Raw genomic sequence first — 20,455 nt, forward strand, 5'->3', positions numbered from 1 at the left:
GCGCAACGCCGGGGATTATGAGCCGCTCGCTTCCGCCCCGAGACCTTTGCCCTCTGACGTGAAGGGGTCACGCAGGCGTACGCGGGAGGGGGCTGGTCACGTGAGACTCAAGCCGACGGCCCGCTGCCTGCTGGCGCCGCAGGTCAGAGGTCACCGGGGGTTTGGTACCTGCGCTCGCGGGCCTAGGCGCGTAGGGGGGGCGGGTAATGGGGGGCGGGGCGTTGGGAGGAGGCTGGGGGCAGGGCTGGTCGGGGGGGTGTTCGGGGGGCAGGGCGTTGGGGGGAGGCTGGGGGCAGGGCTGGTCGGGGGGGTGTTCGGGGGGCGGGGCGTTGGGGGGAGGCTGGGGGCAGGGCTGGTCGGGGGGGTGTTCGGGGGGCGGGGCATTGGGGGGAGGCTGGGGGCAGGGCTGGTCGGGGGGGTGTTCGGGGGGCAGGGCGTTGGGGGGAGGCTGGGGGCAGGGCTGGTCGGGGGGGTGTTCGGGGGGTGGGGCGTTGGGGGGAGGCTGGGGGCAGGGCTGGTCGGGGGGGTGAGGCTGGGGGCAGGGCTGGTCGGGGGGGTGTTCGGGGGGCGGGGCGTTGGGGTGAGGCTGGGGGCAGGGCTGGTCGGGGGGGGTGAGGCTGGGGGCAGGGCTGGTCGGGGGGGTGTTCGGGGGGCGGGGCGTTGGGGGGAGGCTGGGGGCAGGGCTGGTCGGGGGGGGTGTTCGGGGGGCGGGGCATTGGGGGGAGGCTGGGGGCAGGGCTGGTCGGGGGGGTGTTCGGGGGGTGGGGCGTTGGGGGGAGGCTGGGGGCAGGGCTGGTCGGGGGGGTGTTCGGGGGGCAGGGCGTTGGGGGGAGGCTGGGGGCAGGGCTGGTCGGGGGGGTGTTCGGGGGGCGGGGCGTTGGGGGGAGGCTGGGGGCAGGCCTGGTCGGGGGGGTGTTCGGGGGCAAGTCGGGAACAAGCCTGGGTTCCCTGGTGGGATGCTGGGTGCAAGGCGGGGCAGGGAGTGGAGAGGTCTTCCGTAGCGGGAGGAGCCCAGGGTTAACTTCTTGCCTGGGTTTAGCCTGGGCAAGGGCAGGACCAATCAGCATGACCGAGAGATGCTCAGACTAGGGATGTAATAGTGTAGTCGATTAACTGGTAAGCAGAAACGTACTGGTTAATGCTATAGGCTACACGCATTCCCTCCCCGCCTTCCCTAACCAGGACATTTTTTAGTGGGCTGGCCAGCAGCCCAGCTTGGACCTGGCTCATGTCAGGTCCCAGATCTAACCTGCTGTAGCTCTGCATTTAAAGTGTCTTAGGAGCTAGGCAGGCAACCAGTCTCAGTTCCAGCTTGCACCATGTCTGGTACCTAACTCCACTGCAGCTCTGCATTTAAAGTGTAATAGGTGCAAAAGGGCAGGCAGCCTGGCTCAGTTTCCCTCCCCCCTGGATAGGGGCTGCTGCCTCTATTAGAGGCAGCTGTGTGGGGCGACAGGCAGCCAGTCCATGGTGGGGGCTGGTTTTTAAACTGGCTCCTCATGGACTTGCTCCCATGTGGCACTCTGTGTTGCTGCTTCTGATACAGAGGTGGCAGATGGCTCCTCTGGAGTGGGGCCAGAATACACTGTCTGCCGTCCCCACCTCTGAGGATTATAAAATAGTCGAGTAACTGATAAGAATTCATGAGGTTAATTGACTATTCAGTTAACTGATATTTAACATCGATAGCTGAGACTATACAATGAAGGGGAAATTGTATCTACTGTTGCATCCCATTGATGGGGGGAAGGGGGTCTCTTGCTTGATTGAGATTCCTTCTCACATCTCCCATCTGTTTCCCATTGGTTAGAGCTGAAGGGCAATATGGTTTTCTGTCGGGCACCTATATGTTATATGTGCTCAGTGTTGTACAGGGTGCCTTTGAAAAGTGCACAATAAAACTGATATTAATAAAACTCAGTCCAGAGTGAAAGTCATGTTCTGCAAAGAGCTTAGTACAAATACTTATAATCCAAAGAAGAAGCCAGAGATCCCTAAATATGTACATCTAAAACATATTCCCTTCTTCACAGAGTTTTGCAGAATGGGCCTTAGGAGATTTATCCAAGTTTCTTATTTCCGATGTGCCAGAACATCAGGAATTCTAAAGCATGTACGATACAAGCCTCCAAGTTTGGTACAGTGGAGGCATTCTGGATCATGTCTCTATAAAGCTGTGATCTTTGACATGGGAGGAGTTCTTCTCCCTTCCCCTTACAGAGTGGCTGTAGGTGAGTATTTTTGACTGCACATATTGACTGGAGTAGCTGATCAGTGACCTCCTTGTGCATTTAATACAAGTATATTTCACATGTGTTTTATCATTCTCGCGGGTGGTTCCAATTCCCAGTGAACACTTATATACATTATAAAAATTAGTAGAATTGAAATAGTTTGCAGGTGGGAGGTCCGGGTTTGAATGGGGGTGAAAATTAAACTGTCCTGGATAGGGATGTGAAGAGGTGGGTAATTGACTGACTAATCATGTGGTAGATAATTTGTATCGACTACATGATTAGTCAATAAGGGAAGGTGCTCTGTCCTAGCTTGCGCCGGTCCAGGAGCTACCCCTGCTGTGGCTCTTCAGTTTAAATGTAGTAGGAACTGGGCATGCAGGCAGTCTAGATTCTACTACATTTAAACTGCAGAGCCATAGTGGGGGTAGCTCACGGATCCAGGACTGTCCAGTCCTGGATTGCGTTGGTCCAGGAATGCTGGAGCTCTGCATTTTAAATGCGGCGAGGAGTCCTGTGGCACCTTATAGACTAACTGAACTAACTTTCAGTTAGTCTATAAGGTGCCACAGGACTCCTCGCTGCTTTTGCAGATTCAGACTAACACGGCTACCCCTCTGATACTTGCATTTTAAATATAGTAAGAGCTGGGCAGCTTTGCGGCTGCCTTCCCTACCTCCTCACTGCTGCTGCTGCTTCTGACTTTTAAGCCAGATACCCCTGCATCAGCTCCTGTTTCCCCCCTTGCTGCCTCTTACCCAACTACCCAATAAGCCAGCAGTAGGCAAAAGCTTTGGACTTTGATCCGACTGCATTGGGCTTTGATCTGGCCCACGAGGCAACTACAACTCAGCCCCGCCCCTCCACACAGCTGCTGGAAAGGAGACACCACTGGGGATGAGGCTCCTTAACAGGAGTGCCTCCAGCCTCTGGGGCTGGCCCCAGACTGTATAGCTACAGTAGCGGCGCCTCCAGAGCCAGCCCTGGGCCAAGTGCCCACGGTAGCAGCACCTCCCAAGTCCAGCTCTGGGCTGCATGGCTGCGGTAGCGATGCCTTTGGGGCAGGTACCAGGCTGCATGACTGTGGTAGCAGTGCCTTTGGGGCCAGCCCCAGGCTGCCTAGCCGCAGTAGTGGCATCTCTGTGGCCAGCCCCAGGCTGTGGTAGCGATGCCTCCAGGGCTGGCACCAGTCTGCTTGACTGCGGTAGCGGCGCCTCTAAGGTTGGCACCGGGCTGCGGTAACGGCGCCTCCGGGGGTGGCACCAAGCCAAGCCATGTGGTCATGGCGGCTCCAGGGTGGCCTGTGGCTACAGTGTCTTCAGGGCCTGCCCCAAGCCACATATCTATGGCAGTGGCGCCTCCGGGGTAGCCTGTGGCTGTAGTACCTTGAGGCCAGCCCCAGGCCGTGTGGCTGCGGCAGTGATGCCTCTGAGGTGGCCTGTGGCCGCTGTGCCTTGGGACCAGCCCCAGACCATATGGCCGCGGCAGCTGTGTCTCCGGCCTCCAGGATCGTGTGGCCACGGCAGTGGGGCCTCTCGCTGGGGTGGCCGGGACAACATGGCTCCAGTCATTACTGCAAGAGGGCATGAAGCCAGGTTGGTTCCCCTCATGCCCAGAACCCCCACTCTGTGAGGCTTGGGCACCAGAGAAATGAAGTGTCTCAGTTGGGGGCCACATTAGTGAGTGTTGCGGGGTTTTGGAGGAGTTTTTTTGCTTCTCACTTGTGTGGTCCCCAACGTTTTTTAGTGGGTGAGTGACTGCTGACCCAAAAGGGGTTCCCCACCCCTGACATAAAGAAAACTTTTAAATCTTTTGTGTTGGACATAATTTTATTTTATTTAAAATGAAGTTTTATAAACTAAATGAGAAAGTTAAAATGCTTAATCTGTTTCATGATTTAAATTAAACTGTTCTTACTAGCTGCAGCTGGTTCAGAAAATATGGTCACTGTACCCAGCAGGGTAGTTCTCAACCCTGCCTCTTCTGCCCAAGACCCCACCCCTTCTGGGTTGGCTCGCGGCCACATCTGAAATTTGTGAAGTTTCCCCCCTTCCAAAATTATTGCCCAGCCCTGCGATAAGGCTAGGCTTATTGGGTAGTTGAATATTTGACTCATTGCTTACATTACTAGTCCTGTAGCACTTCCTACTACAATATAAATATGAACTAATTCTCTAGTGTAGAATTGAGGCACACTGGCAGGATGGCTGCAGGAAAGCTGTTACTGTATCTCTTCTGTGGGTGCAGAGGACGTCTGTTAGTTGGTCTGTCGGTTCAGCATCTTTTAAGAATGCTAATATTACCTCTTTTGTACTATAGTTCATAGTAATGCTAACTGGTGCTGAGGTATTTCAGTTCAACCAGTAAGGCTCAGATTTAGTCTCAGATATTTTAGTAGAAGTCATGGATAGATCACAAGAAATAAAAATTAATATCTCATGACGTGCCCATGACTTTTATTTTAGTCCAGGACCCCTGACTAAATTTAGCAGCTCCTGAGGTCCCTAGGTGCCACTGTCACGAGTGGCCTGGGGCTGATGACTTGCCTCTGCACTGGCCCTGGGGGCTGATTGCCCCAAGCCACCCACTGCTCCATAGCCCTTAGGACTTCTGCTTGGGTGCTTCCCAGAATCAGACACCTGAACAGTGTCTGGTGTGGCTAGCCCTGCCTGGACTGCTGCGTGGGTGCTCCATGGGGCCAGACACCTGGGGTCACCTGAGCTGCAGGTCGCCCTAGGGCCACAGCCAACAATGCTTGGATGCTCCCCAGGGCTAGCCACATTGGCTGCTGCCTGAGCATCCCGGGCACCTGGACTTTGGGCTACTTTAGTAGCAGTCAGTGCGGCTGACTGTAATGCCTTGGAGCTAGCTGCTCTGGTGGCCCTGACATCAGCTGCATCAAGTACTATAACTGCAAAAGTCAAAAAGTTACAGAAAATCACAGAATTTGTGACTTCCATGACACAATCACAGCCGTATCCATTAGAACTTTCCCATTCTTGACAACATTATAAGTACTGTCTCCTCACTCTGTTACCTTCTTTTATTTAGAATGGGAGGTGCGGAATCGTATTCCACCTGGCACTATCAAACAGGCCTTCATATCTGGAGGGATGAACAGGCCCTGGATGAGGTACATGAGAGGGGAACTGACATCTGCAGAGTTTTTGCAAGAATTTGGACAGCAGTGCTCTGAGATTGTAAGCGAAGCTTCCAGCTTTCCTACTTGATTCTTGCTGACCCCTCACAGGAGAACTGGGTCTCATTAAACTGCATAGAAATATAGTGCTAACAAAAGCGCAATTTTTAAAAGAGCCCTCTCTGTAGAAGGTTCTGTTACTGCTTCCACTGTTGCTTTATGTGCAGGGTTGCGGTGGGTGTGGATTTTCCTAAACCGACTTCTCATGCATTTAAGAGCCATAGGTGTTTGCTTTATCTGCCTATTTAGATTTTTACATTGCAGTCATTATTCTCATACTTTACTGGAGTACATTTTATTATGTGTACCAAGGCAAATGCAGATGTGCACCACCAGTAGAAACACCAACAGGCAGTGGGTGCTCTGCTGATCAGCTGGGCAGCATTTGAATCTCTCATGGTGGCTGCCCAAGTGCCCAGCTTAAAGGGAATACAGGTCGCCTTCCTTTAATCTTTTCCATCCACATGTAGACTTTTTTCCATCCATATGTGGAACAATTTTTTCTATGTGCTCCTAGGCATGTGCAAATGTGTACTACCAGTAGAAACAAAACCTGTCTGTGGGCATTTTGTTAATCAGCTGGGCATCATTTGAATCTCTCCTGGGTGGCCACACAAGCACGCAGCTTACAGGGAACCACTGGACCCTTCTGCTTTATTTATTTAAGTTTTTCTACTTTTCTACTTCCACTTCCATGAGAATTATTGCAGATATGTGGTATCTGTGTCTGATGAAAGGTCAGCAGGGAGAGAAAAGCATAAAAGTTTCACATTTGCTTCCATTTGCTAATGATGATCATTACTGGGTTTTCTCTCATTTCTTAGGCAAACTTCTCTGTTCCAGTGGACTCTTTTCTCTCTGAATTAACCAGCAGTCAGATGTCAAAACAGCTCCCCATTATGACTGAAGCATTAGCGTGTATCCGGGCAGAGGGTCTTAAGACAGCTGTTCTAAGCAACAACTTCTACCTTAACAGTGGGATGAGCTTTTTCCCCCTAGACCGAAACCAGTTTGATGTGGTAAGCCTAAACAGATTAAAAATGTGTTTGTGTAGCTAGATTTATAAAAAAAAACAACTCAGCAGAGTTCTGTAAGTGCAGGTACAAATTAAAGACTGCAAAACAGCAATAAATATACTGTGAGGTAGTGTAACACATGGTGTGACTTCAGCTACATATCTCTGTAGTGACTAGTCCATAGCAAGGTTCAGAGTGTGTTGCAGTCACTTGTGCATTTTGTGGATTCATTACAAACGGGCCCACAGTTAGCATACATTACATATATAATGCCTGTAAAAGACTTAGGAGATTGAAGACCCAATACACATTATTTTTAAAAGCCCCAAAGTTCATTTCATTTCAAAGGGGCCCAGAGAGCACTTCACACATAGCCCCACTGAAATGCTGTCATATCTAGGGACGTGGATAGCAGCCAACCAGGTACCCATCTCAGCAAGGAGGGAGGGAATATTAGCCAGGAGCACTGGGCAAGCCTTTGGTCTTATCAGAGGTTGAACAAGGCAAGCTGGTGCTGATTCAGCAACATATTTATTTGTATTTATTATATGTTTTTATTTTTTTATTGTATTTAGTTTAAGATGCTGCCACTTGGTGCTTTAGAATCTAAGCTTAAAATAGTGGGGAAGTTCTTGCTCTGCCACGGACTTACCAAGAAGGATGGATTTTAATACAAAGCATTTTAATTATTTTTGATGAATGTTCTCTCTCCTGTTCTATAAACTAACACAGATGCTAAGTGTGAGCAAGGAATGTGGACAGCGCTATGAAGTCTGAGCCCTCTGATATTAGATGTTAAATCTGTTCTATATGACATAATTAACCTTTTCTCTGCTATTGAGTAGTTGGTGGAATATTCAGTCATTGAATATTCCAGACAGAATAGCTTCATTTTCAGCTCTCAGATACACATTTTCTTATCATATACATAATTGGCTATTTACTTTGGGACTTTTCTTTTAAAATATAAGTAAATTATCAGATGTTTTGCTAATCTATTTTTAAATGTGGCTGAGTTTTCAGCAGATTCGAAACTATACAGTAAACAGTATACTCCCAGTTTCCTTGCATTTGCTTTAGTTACCAGGTGTCTCTTTGTTTTGCATATTAAGTGTGCAACAGTCATTGCTGCAGCCAGACTTAGAAACAATGCCAGTTTAAGTTGTACAAGATTTCACAAAATCTACCGTGAATAGAACTCTTTATATGTATATATTGAATCCTAACCACAGTGTTGATGTATATGGAGACCCAGATTATGAAACTGACTTCATAAACAGATAAATATAGTGTCCCTAGCCTGCCTGAGTGACACGCAACACTGAAGCAAATAGGATAGAGGAAAAGGAACTCTAAACTGTACAATTCTCTGGCTTTCAGTCCTCTAAGATGTTGTTTTATAAATAAGGAATTTCTTTTTAAAAATTTTCTGTTTAACAATACACTTTTCTCTATGTGCCAACTCACATTTTTGGACTGACAAGTCCAGAAATTCACTCATGACTTAGGCTTGTTGTGTAGACCTTACTGAGGAAGGAAAAAAAAATCATACATGAAAATAATCAGATTAATGTTTTTAAAAGTTATGGCTATTTAAAATCATTTTGTTAAAATCTGGATATTAAATAATTTTCTATTTACTTTTCCTTGTATGTGTTTTACTAGCAAAACTGGACTCTTTTAAGATACCTTTACTGTTACAATAATATATTATTTTGCTAAAGTGCCTTTCATCTCAAAGCATTCTCAAAACATTTTAATAGCAATATACCCTCTATATAGGATACACCTAGCTGTGAAATGTCACCCCCTCTGGAATGTGGTTGCTATTTAACAATGCATAGCACTATGAAGCAATAATTTAGGTCAGAAAATGAAGGAAAATGTCTGTGTATGTTGAAAGTACCCATCAGTGTGGTAGCTAAACTACTACTGTATCCTGTTGTAAGTGAAATATTTATGTAAAGTGTTTGACCTTGTCAAAATTAGAATTTGGTCAGGATATTGGGGTTAACATCTATACTGTTGTGAAAATTGACTTGAGTTTGATGATGAGCATAACAATCAAGACCTCAGTTTTGCATTTCAGCTGCAAGAAGAAACCTCCAGCAATTCAGCCTCACCTGCCTTTAGCACAATATCAAGCTATTGGGCTAGTATCGACTAGGAAAAGAGTATCACCTATGGAGCCACCTGTACCATGAGTATTCCCTGAAAGCCGCCCATCCAAGTACTGATGTGACCACGCTTAACTTGGTTGATCTGAGAAGATCACAGCTGAGGCACTATGTTTGCATAGGGGGAGGGATAGCTCAGTAGTTTGGGGTAGATGGAAGGGTAAGGAAGAAGAGAAGAGTGGCTAGTCCCATAGATAAAGGGGAAGACTTAATGGAGACAACACCAATAATGAGCATTAGGATTACAAGGGAAAATAGGAATGGTAAGGACTTGCAGCCAGAGGAAGCTAGAGATAGACCAGAGAATTGCACTATCACTAGGAAAAGGCAGGTCTATGTGATTGGGGACTCCTTATTGAGAAGAATAGATAGGCCTGTAACCAGAGCTGATCCAGAGAATAGAAGGGTGTGCTGTCTGCCAGGTGCTAAGATAAAAGATGTGGAACTGAGGTTGAAGAGAATTATTAAGGGAGCAGGAAGGAATCCATTGATCATCCTTCATGAAGGAACAAATGATACGGCTAGATTCTCGCTGGAACGAATTAAGGGAGATTATGCTAGGCTGGGGAGGATGCTCAAGGAAATTGAGGCTCAGGTGATCTTTAGTGGAATTCTGCCTGTTCCTAGAGAAGGGCAACTAAGATGTGACAGGATTTTGATGATCAATAGATGGCTTAGGCAGTGGTGCTATAAGGAGGGCTTTGGGATGTATGGTCACTGGGAGGCATTTATGGACAGAGGACTGTTCTCTAGAGATGGACTTCACCTTAGTAGGGAGGGAAATAGACTTCTAGGATGCAGGCTGGCTCAATTTATTAAGAGAGCTTTAAACTAGGAATTTGGGGGAGACGCCCAGGTAATCTCTGTGCCAGATTTTAACACTGAGAGGGAGGAAAACGAAGTAAGAAAGGATGTAGCTGGGGGTAGGAGAATGAACATGAGGAAGGGTGGGGTGGATACTAGTCTAATAGGTCATATTGGAGGTATAACATCTGTGCCAAATTGGGTAAAGAATGTGAATGAGGCCAAACAGCAAAAATTAAGATGTTTGTACAACAATGCGAGGAGCCTAGATAACAAAAAGGAGGAACTAGAGCTATTGGTCCAGGAAGTGAAACCAGATATTATAGGAATAACAGAAACATGGTAGAATACTAGGCATGACTGGAGTACAGGTATTGAAGGGTATGTGCTGTTTAGGAAAGACAGAAATAAGGGTAAAGGTGGTGGAGTCGCATTGTATATCAAAGATGAGGTAGATTGTAAAGAAATAAAAAGTGATGGAATGGAGAAGACAGAGTCTGTTTGGGCAAAAATCACATTGGGGAAGAAAACTATCAGATCCTCCCCTGGGATAGTGCTTGGGGAGAGTTATAGACCACCAGGATCCAATTTGGATATGGATAGAGACCTCTTTAATGTTTTTAATGAAGTAAATACTCATGGAAACTGTGTAATCATGGGAGATTTCAACTTTCCAGATATAGACTGGAGAACAAGTGCTAGTAATAATAATAGGGCTCAGATTTTCCTAGATGTGATAGCTGATGAATTCCTGCATCAAGTAGTTGCTGAACCAACAAGGGGGGATGCTATTTTAGATTTGGTTTTGGTGAGTAGCGAGGACCTCATAGATGAAATGGTTGTAGGAGACAACCTTGGCTCGAGTGATCATGAGCTAATTCAGTTTAAATTAAATGGAAGGATAAACAAAAATAAATCTGAGACTAGGGTTTTTTATTTCAAAAGGGCTAACTTTAGTAAATTAAGGAAATTAGTTAGGGAAGTTGATTGGACTAAAGAAATTATGGATCTTAAAGTGGAGGAGGCCTGGAATTATTTTAAGTTAAAGTTGCAGAAGCTGTCAGAAGCCTGTATCCCTAGAAAAGGGAAAAAATTTATAGGCAGGTGTGTTAGACCAAGCTGGATGAGCAAGCATCTCAGAGAGGTGATTAAGAAAAAGCAGAAAGCATATAAGGAGTGGAAAGTGGGAGGGATCAGTAAAGAAAGCTACCTTATTGAGGTTAGAGCATGTAGGGATAAAGTGAGAGAGGCTAAAATTCAGGTAGAGTTGGACCTTGCAAAGGGAATTAAAACCAATAGTAAAAGGTTTTATAGCCATATAAATAGGAAAAAAAAAAACAAAAAAAAGAAGTAGGGCCGCTAATTACTAAGAATGGAGTGGAGGTTAAGGATAATCTAGGAATGGCCCAATATTTGAACAAATACTTTGCTTCAGTCTTTAATGAGGCTAATGAAGAGCTTAGGGATAATGGTAAGTTAACAAATGGGACTAAAGATAAGGAGGTAGATATTACCATATCCGAGGTAAAAGCCAAACTTGAACAGCTTGATGGGAGTAAATTGGGGGGGCCCAGATAATCTTCATCCAAGAATATTAAAGGAACTGGCACATGAACTTGCAAGTCCATTAGGAATTTTTTTTAATAAATCTCTAAACTCAGGGGTTGTACCATTTGACTGGAGAATTGCTAATATAGTTCCGATTTTTAAGAAAGGGAAAAAAAGCGACCCGGGTAACTTTTGGCCTGTTAGTTTGACATCTGTAGTATGTAAGGTCCTGGAAAAATTTTTGAAGGAGAAAGTAGTTAGAGACATTGAGGCTAATGGCAATTGGGACAAATTACAACATGGTTTTGCAAAAGGTAGATCATGCCAAACCAACCTGATCTCCTTTTTTGAGAAAGTAACAGATTTTTTAGATAAAGGAAATGCAGTGGATCTAATGTACCTCGACTTTAGTAAGGCATTTGATACAGTACCACATGGGGAATTATTGGTTAAATTGGAAAAGATAGGGATTAATATGAAAGTTGAGAGGTGGATAAGCAACTGGTTAAAGGGGAGACTACAGCGGGTCATATTGAAAGGTGAACTGTCAGGTTGGAGGAAGGTTAATAGCGGAGTTCCTCAGGGATCAGTTTTGGGGCCAATTTTATTTAATCTTTTTATTGCTGATCTTGGCACCAAAAGTGGAAGTGTCCTAATAAAATTTGCGGATGACACAAAGTTGGGAGCTATTGCCAATTCAGAAAAGGATCGGGATATCATACAGGAAGATCTGGATGATCTTGTAAATTGGAGTGATAACAATAGGATGAAATTTAATAGTGAGAAGTGTAATGTTATGCATTTAGGGATTAATAACAAGAATTTTAGTTATAAGCTGGGGACACATCAGTTGGAAGTAACGGAGGAGGAGAAGGACCTCGGAGTCCTGGTTGATTATAGAATGACTATGAGCCGCCATTGTGACATGGCCGTGAAAAAGGCTAATATGATCTTGGGATGTATTAGGCAAGGTATTTCCAGTAGGGATAAGGAGGTGTTAGTGCCATTATACAAGGCATTGGTGAGACCCCATTTGGAATACTGTGTGCAGTTCTGGTCTCCCATGTTTAAGAAGGATGAATTCAAACTGGAACAGGTACAAAGAAGGGCCACTAGGATGATCCGAGGAATGGAAAACCTGTCTTATGAAAGGAGACTCAAGGAGCTTGGCTTGTTTACTTTAACCAAAAGAAGGCTGAGGAGAGACATGATTGCACTTTTTAAATATATTAGAGGGATAAATACCAGGGAGGGAGAGGAATTATTTAAGTTTAATAGCAATGTGGACACAAGAACAAATGGATATAAGCTGGCAAGTAGGAAGTTTAGACTTGAGATTAGACGAAGGTTTCTAACCATTAGAGGAGTGAGGTTCTGGAACGGCCTTCCAAGGGAAGTAGTGGGGGCAAAAGATCTATCTGGTTTCAAGATTAAACTAGATGGGTTTATGAAGGGGATGGTTTGATGAGATAACATGATCTTGGTAACTAATTGACCATTCATTATCAGTGGGAAATAGGTCAATGGAGGGATGATAGGAGTTACTATAGAGAACTTTCTGGGTGTCTGGCTGATGAGTCTTGCCCACATGCTCAGGGTTTAGCTGATCGCCATATTTGGGGTCGGGAAGGAATTTTCCTCCAGGGTAGATTGGCAGAGGCCCTGGAGGTTTTTCGCCTTCCTCTGTAGCATGGGGCACAGATCACAGCTGGAGGATTCTCTGCATCTTGGGGTCTTCAAAGTATTTGAAGGCTTCAATATCTGAGATATAGGTGAGAGGATTATTCTAGGAGGGGTGGGTGAGATTCTGTGGCCTGCACTGTGCAGGGGGTCAGACTAGATGATCATAATGGTCCCTTCTGACCTTAAAGTCTATGAGTCTATGAGTTTGAGCATTGGCCTGCCAAACCCAGGGTTGTGAGTTCAGTCCTTGCGGAGACCATTTAGGGATTTGGGGCAAAAATTGTCAGGGATGGTACTTGGTCCTGCTGTGATGGCAGGGGACTGGACTCGATGACCTTCAAGGTCCCTTCCAGTTCTAGGAGATAGGCAATCTCCATTAAATGATTTGTCAGGTCAGGTCATATCCTGTCTACCAGCACAGCTCTACCACTGTTGGGATCACAGAATCATAGATTGTGCATTAAACATTTAAATGTAATCACTGACCTCACTGTCATACATAGAATCATAGAACACTAGAACTGAAAAGGACCTCAAGAGGTCATTGAGTCCAGGACCAAGCACCATCTAGAATGATCATCCTTGATAGATGGCTATCCATCCTTTTTCTTAAATTTCTCCAGTGATGGAGATTCCATAACCTCCTTAGGCAATTTTTTCCAGTGCTTAACCACCCTGACAGGAAGTTATGTCCCACCTAACCCTCCCTTGCTGCAGTTTAAGCCTATTGCTTCTTTTCATCAGAAGCCAAAGAGAACAATTTTTCTCCCTCTTCCTTATAACACCTTTATAGATACTAGAAAACTGCTGTCATGTCCCCTCTAAGTCTTCTCTTTTCTAAATTAAACAAGCCCAATTATTTTAGTCTTCCCTCATAGGTCATGTTTTCTAGACCTTTAATCATTTTTGTTCATCTTCTCTGGACCTTCTCCAGTTTCTCCACATGTTTCTTGAAATGTGATGCCCGGAACTGGACACAGTACTCCAACTGAGACCTAATCACCACAGAGAAGAGCAGAAGAATGACTTCTCGTGTCTTGTTCACAACACTCCTATTAATGCATCCCCCAGACTCAAGTTTGCATTTTTTGCAACGGTGTCACACTGCTGACTAATATTTAGTTTGTGGTCCATTCTGACCCCTAGATCCCTGTCTGCAGTACTCCTTCCTAGACAGTCGCTTTCCATTCTGTATGTGTGAAATGGATTTTCCTTCCCAAGTGGAGTACTTGCATTTGTCCTTATTAAACTTCATCCTATTTACCTCAGACCACTTCTCCAGTTTGTCCAGATCATTTTGAATTATGACCCAATCCTCCAAAGCAATTGCAACCCATCCCAGGTTGGTATCATCTGCAGACATAATAAGCGTACCCTCTAAGCCATCATCTAAATCAGCAGTTCCCAACCACTGGTCCACAGACTGCTGCTGGTCCATGACCCACTGCTTGTTAGGCCACAGTGGCTGCCAAAGCTCAAGCCGGCTGTTCACAGCAGCTCAGCTCCAGCAGCCATGGTGGCTGAGGCATGGCAGGAGGGGATGCCTTCCTCCCTCCTCAGTAATGGTGGCCCAGCCAAGGCTCTGGACTCCCTCACCACACCCATGGGGTCACAAGATGCGCTTGGGGAGGGAGGCTGTGCATCGTCAATGGCTGCTCCCCTTTTCTGTGCAGCAGTTACAGCCATGCTCCCTAGGAGGCCAGCCTCACTCTGAGGAGTGTTGGGGGGGGCAAGGGTATTTTGAGTGAGAGCGTGGTAGGTTAATGGGGCAAGAGGCTGTTGGCATGAGCTATAGGGGTCAGAAGTTAAAGGGCATGTGGCGTAGAGGTGGGGGTCAAAGGGTGTTAGACTCTGAGGAGCAAGTGGCTGGATAGGGTAAGGCAGTCAGATAACATTTCATTTGCATGTTCTTCATTTGCATAATGAATATACAAATAAAATGTTAAAGGTCTGCCAAAGTCTGTGAATGGGTTTGCCAGTCCCCGGCATAAAAAAGGTTGGGAACCACTGATCTAAATCATTATATAAGAACATAAAAATGACCATACAGGTCAATCTAGCTCAGTATCTTGTGGCCAGTACCAGATGCCCCAGAAGGAGGAAACACAGCAGGTAATCCTCACGTGATCTGTCTCCTATCACCCATTTCCAGACAGAGCCTAGGGACACCATTCCTACCCATCCTGGCTAATAGCCATTGATGGACTTAACCTTCATTAATCTGTCTAGCTCTTTTTTGAACCCTGTTAAAGTCCTAGTCTTCACCACATCCTCTGGCAAAGAGTTCTACAAGTTGACTATGTGCTGAGTGAAGAAAAACTTCCTTTTCTTTGTATTAAACCTGCTGCTTATTAATTTCATTTGGTGACCGCTAGTTCTTATATTGTGGGAATAAGTAAAAAACTTTGCCTTATTTACTTTTTCTATACCAGTCATGATTTTATAGACCTCTATCATATCCCCCCTTACTCTCCTCTTTTCTAAGATGAAAAGTTAGTCTTTTTAATCTCTCTTCATATAGAACCCATTCCAAATCCCTAATCATTTTTGTTGCCCTTTTCTGAACCTTTTCTAATGCCAATGTATATTTTTTGAGAAGAGACCACATCTGTATACAGTATTCAAGATGTGGGCGTGCCATGGTTTTATATAGTGGCAATAAGATATTCTCTGTCTTATTCTCTATCCCTTTTTAAATGATTTCTAACATTGTTTGCTTTTTTGACAGCCGCTGAACACTGAGTGGATGTTTTCAGAGAACTATCCACAATGACTCCCAAGATCTCTCTCATGAGTAGTTGTAACTAAATTAGTCTCCATTATACTGTACATGTAGTTGGGATTATTTTTTCCAATGTACATTACTTTACATTTATCAACATTAAATTTTATTTGCCGTGTTGTTGCCAATCACTAAGTTTGGTGAGATATTTTTGAGGCTCTTCACAGTCTGCTTTGGTCTTAATTATCTTGAGCAGTTTGGTATTGTCTGCAAATTTTGCCACCTCACTCTACTCCTTTCTGTAGATCATTTATAAATAAGTTGAATAGGATTGGTGCCAGCACAGACCCTTGGGGGACACCATTGATTACCTCTCTCCACTCTGAAAACTTACCACTTATTCCTACCCTTTGTTTCCTGCCTTTTAACCAGTTATCAATACATGAAATGACCTTCCCTCTTATTCCATGACAACTTAATTTACTTAAGAGCCTTTGGTGAGGGACCTTTTTAAAAGCTTTCTGGAAATCTAAGTACAGGCAGTCCCCGGGTTACGAAAATCTGACTTAAGTCGGACCCCTAGTTACGAACGGGGGGGGGGAGGGCGCAGCTAGTGCGGGGTGCCTCCCCCACTGTCGCTGCCTCCGGCGGCACGGGGGGCCTTCCCCCCAGAAGACCAGGGAGACGCTGAGCTAGCCCCCCCCTCCAGCAGACCAGGGAGACGTGGAGCGGCTTTTCTCGCTGCGGAGAACGTGGGCGGCGGGACCGCGATGCGTCTCGGCGGTCTCGCCGCCCGCGTCCTCCGTGGCGAGAAAAGCCGCTCTGTGTATCCCTGGTCTGCTGGGGGGGGGGGGGGGCGCAGCTAGTGCCCCCTCCCTCGCCCCCCCCCCCCCCCCAGCAGACCAGGCTTTTTTTGCCGCTGGTCAGTTTCAGCAGCGGCTGAATCAGGACGCCTGGGGTAGAGCAGCTGGGGGGCTGCTGGGTTGGTCCCACAGCGCCGAGGTGCGGCGCTACTGACCTACTCAGCAGCGCCCCAGCTGCTCTGTCCCAGGCGTCCAGATTCAGCCGCTGTTGAAACTGATCAGCGGCTGATTCCAGGAAGCCCGGGGCAGAGGAGCTCTGCCTCGGGCTTCCTGTAGTCAGCCGCTGGTCAGTTTCAGCAGCGGCTGACTTGGGAACACTTGGGGCAGAGCAGCTGGGGTGCTGCTGGGTTGGTCCCGCCGTGCCAAGGGTCGGCGCTACCAGACCAACCCAGCAGCACTCCAGCTGCTCTGCCCCAGGCGTGTCCGATTCAGCCGCTGCTGCTCAGTTTCAACAGCGGCTGAATCTGGACGCCAGTTCCGACTTACATACAAATTCAACTTAAGAACAAACCTACGGTCCCTATCTTGTACGTAACCTGGGGACTGCCTGTATACTATATCTACTGGACCCCCCTTTTCCACACGTTTGTTGACCCCTTCAAAGAATTCGAGTAGATGAGTAAGGCATGATTTCCCTTTACAGAAACCATGTTGACTTTCCTCCAAAAAATTATGTTCATCTATGTGTCTGATGATTTTCTTCATTACTATAGTTTCAACTAATTTGCCCAGTACTGACGTTACATACACCGGTCTGTAATTGCCAGGATCCCTTCTAGAGTCCTTTTTAAATATTGTCGTCACATTAGGTGTCTTCTAGTCATTAGGTACGGAAGCTGATTTAAAGGATAGATTACAAACCCTAGTTAATAGTTTTGCAATTTCACATTTGAGTTCTTTCAGCACTCTTGGGTGAAAGCCATCTGGCCCTGGTGACTTGTTACTGTTAAGTTTATCAGTTTGTTCCAAAACCACCTCTAATGACACCTCAATCTGGTACAATGCCTCAGATTTGTCACCTAAAAAAAATGGCTCAGGTTTGGGAATCTCCCCAAAATCCTCAGCCATGAAGACCGAATCAAAGAATTCATTTAGCTTCCGTGCAATGTCTGATTGCTCCTTCAGCAAAGGGCCCCTTCATTGTTGAAGAAGATATTGAACAGAAATGTCACAAAACAGTCCCCTGTGCAACCCCACTTCTTATGCCCTTGCAGAATGACTGTGAACCATTAAGAACTACTCTCTGAGTATACTTGGATCTGGACTTTTTATACTCCGGTCATCTGAAGAAGTGGGTTGCGCCCACGAAAGCTCATGATATCATCTACGTGTTTTGTTAGTCTTTAAAGTGCTACTAGTCTATTTGTTGTTTTTTAGATTTTTCTCTGAGAATGGTTATCCAGCCAGTTATGCACCCACCTTATAGTAGCCCCATCTAGGTTGTACTTGCCTAGTTTATGGGAGACTGGAATGTATGCAGCAGATTCATGGTCCTTTGTTTCATTGATTGCACTTCATGCCAGTTACATGCTCATTCATACTTGTGTCCTCCATGTCCAAAACTTTGCTGATGTTCATGAATGAGAATTACAAGGGCTTTGTGCTTTTCATGTTGTCATAGGTAATTGAATCTTGCCGGGAAGGGATATGCAAACCAGACCCTCGTATCTATATGCTATGTTTGGAACGCTTGGGTGTTCAGCCAAATGAATCCATCTTCCTTGATGATATTGGGGAGAACTTGAAAGCAGCTGCCCAGCTTGGCATTGAGACTGTGAAGGTACAAAGCAGAACCCTCAGGGTTGAATGGGGACAGTTGTTGGTAAAACATTTATTGTCTGATTTATTTTGAGTTTTTAAAATCCAAATTCTGCATTTAATGTGAATGTGCTTAGTATTTTCACATAGCGGCATTAGATACAGATTGCCATGCTTCAGACATTGAACATGTCCATTGTCCTGTCTGACACCAGTAACCCAAATAATCACAGGGTTAATGCAGGGGGAATTGTGGATGCCAAGATTGCAGGGTTCCATGTTCAGACCTGCCACCAGCTCCTTGTAAGCTTTGGGCAAGTCACTCCTCCCAGTGCACTTCAGTTCTCCGTCTGCTAAACAGCAGTAATGTCATCTTCCAGACATGGGATTGTGAGGTTTCATTAACCAGCCCCGTGGAAGTTAGATAAACCTCATGTACATGTCTCCTGGGGGTTGTCTAACTTCCAAACCCCAGGGAGGAGGAGGCAGGGTAGAAGGTTAAGGACAGGACTCATTGATGGACTGAGTCCTGACCTCCTTCTGCCTGTCCCCGTGGGAAATCCCACAGTCATCACAGCCTGGGCTTGCAGTATGATCGTCCTCTCACCATTGGAATTGCTTCCCCTTCCCCTTGGACAGAAACCAGACAAAATGTAGGGGCTTAGTTCAGGGGAGAGAGGGCAGTGTTGGTGCTACCTTCAGTGTAGTGTCGTGGCAGATGTCACTTGAGTGTTGCATGGATGCGCCTGAAGAGCCCTGTCTCTGCCAGGAGATCAGGACCTTATTAGCTATTTACTGTACAACTTTTTCTCCCTGGTATCAGGTTGATGACCCAGAAACAGCTCTCAAAGAATTAGAAACCTACTTGGGCTTCCCTTTGCGGGGATTTGTTCCGCACACTAGCTTAGTGAGACCAACAATGGAAATCCCAAAAGATCCCCTACAGCAGTACCTTGAGGAGGTCCTAGGTGGCCCGAAAACAGGTATTTAAGCTTTTATACTTTACAACTTTAAAGGACACTTGTTCTGGGTCAGTTGGCTTTTCCTAGCATAAGATTGTAGCAGGGTGCTAGTGCAAGAGCACCTACTTAGGCCTTGCCCTGTCAGCTCCAATCAAAGGAAACAGATTGAGGCTGATGGAAAGGCCTGAGATTGGCAATACCTGCAGCCGGATGAGCCAAGGGCGATATAGGCTGGGAAAGAGATAGAAGTGGGGGTTGTCAGTAAGGGAGAGGTTAGTGAGGGAACTGGAGTCCTTCTAGCTGAGGACTGACTTGCTGCATAAGAGAGAAACAAAATCCTGTTAAAGACTGTAGATAGTTTGGTACTTGTGGTGGGACAAACTTGGGTGAATAGAGACATAGGTGTTGCATAACACTTGAGGCCTTTCTCAACCTAATTTGAGAGGGCAACCAGCACCTAAGTGGGGGAGAGGACTGGTCATGCATCCTGTTACAAAGACACATGGATTTTAAACAATATCAATAGTATTTACTTCTGCAAAGCCACTCGCACAACATCAGTGTCTTTCCAAGCTCTTTGTGAAAAGCTGAGCTGTTTAAAACATTATTAGCATTTACCTGGATAGTTAGAGGGAAAACCTACTCTATGACTGTCCTGCATACTGTGTGCATGCATCTACCTATACAGTGACTAGCTGTATTGTGTAATATTGTGCTCCCTAATCAAAAACTTTTAGGTATTGCATCTCTCTTAAGAGGCATCTGTTGTTTATATATGGTGGTTCTTCTCCAACACTTGTAAATTTGGTAATAGCAGGAGGCCACTTCTCTGCTAGAGGTTTCCAGCTGCTGCCTCAGCCACACAAGTATGACATTGCCATTTAGGAGTACAATATGAATACCTCATTAGATTAAGTTTTAAAGCAGCCATGTCAACGTTTAAGTCATGTTTTAATACAAGCAGTTATCTTAGCTGGACTATTAATGACTATTAAAATTATTTGAAGAGTAAGAATTAAATGTATCTGCTTTCCTTTTCATTATTCGTGCTTTCTATTTACTTGCATACTTTGTTCTGCTTAGACAGTGAAAATAGATCAGTTAACTTTGCTTTGATTTCTAGTCAGTTTCTTTTCTCTGTTTTCTTGCACTTTGTGGTTCTTTTTCTTGTGCAACTTTTGGCATTGCATGGGTAATGTTTAAGTACAGGCAGTCCCCGGGTTACGTACAAGATAGGGACTGTAGGTTTGTTCTTAAGTTGAATCTGTATGTAAGTCGGAACTGGCGTCCAGATTCAGCCGCTGCTGAAACTGATCAGTTTCAACAGCGGCTGAATCTGGACGCCAGTTCCGACTTACATACAGATTCAACTTAAGAACCCCAGGCATCCCCAAGTCAGCTGCTGCTGAAACTGATCAGCGGCTGATTCTAGGAAGCCCGGGGCAGGGGCTTCCTGTAGTCAGCCACTGGTCAGTTTCAGCAGCGGCTG

At 45.8% G+C, this 20,455-nt stretch overlaps 1 protein-coding gene across 3 annotated transcripts in view; it reads left to right on the forward strand.

The window, feature by feature from the left end:
* The first annotated feature begins 4 nt into the window (after positions 1-4).
* Positions 5-20,455, forward strand: part of ACAD10 (acyl-CoA dehydrogenase family member 10) — a 52,382-nt gene continuing 31,931 nt past the window's right edge. Inside the window, exons 1-6 of one of the 3 annotated variants that reach the window (XM_075898733.1) lie at positions 5-142; positions 2,034-2,231; positions 5,286-5,434; positions 6,258-6,452; positions 17,868-18,026; positions 18,828-18,987. In XM_075898733.1, coding sequence (XP_075754848.1) covers positions 2,045-2,231; positions 5,286-5,434; positions 6,258-6,452; positions 17,868-18,026; positions 18,828-18,987 — 850 coding nt within the window. In that variant the 5' untranslated portion in view covers positions 5-142; positions 2,034-2,044. Of the gene's footprint in view, positions 143-921; positions 1,117-2,033; positions 2,232-5,285; positions 5,435-6,257; positions 6,453-17,867; positions 18,027-18,827; positions 18,988-20,455 lie in introns of those variants that run through there. The other 2 variants (XM_075898732.1, XM_075898734.1) reach the window with 2 other exon arrangements.

Source organism: Pelodiscus sinensis, chromosome 15 (assembly GCF_049634645.1).
Source record: "Pelodiscus sinensis isolate JC-2024 chromosome 15, ASM4963464v1, whole genome shotgun sequence".
NCBI lineage: Eukaryota > Metazoa > Chordata > Testudines > Trionychidae > Pelodiscus > Pelodiscus sinensis.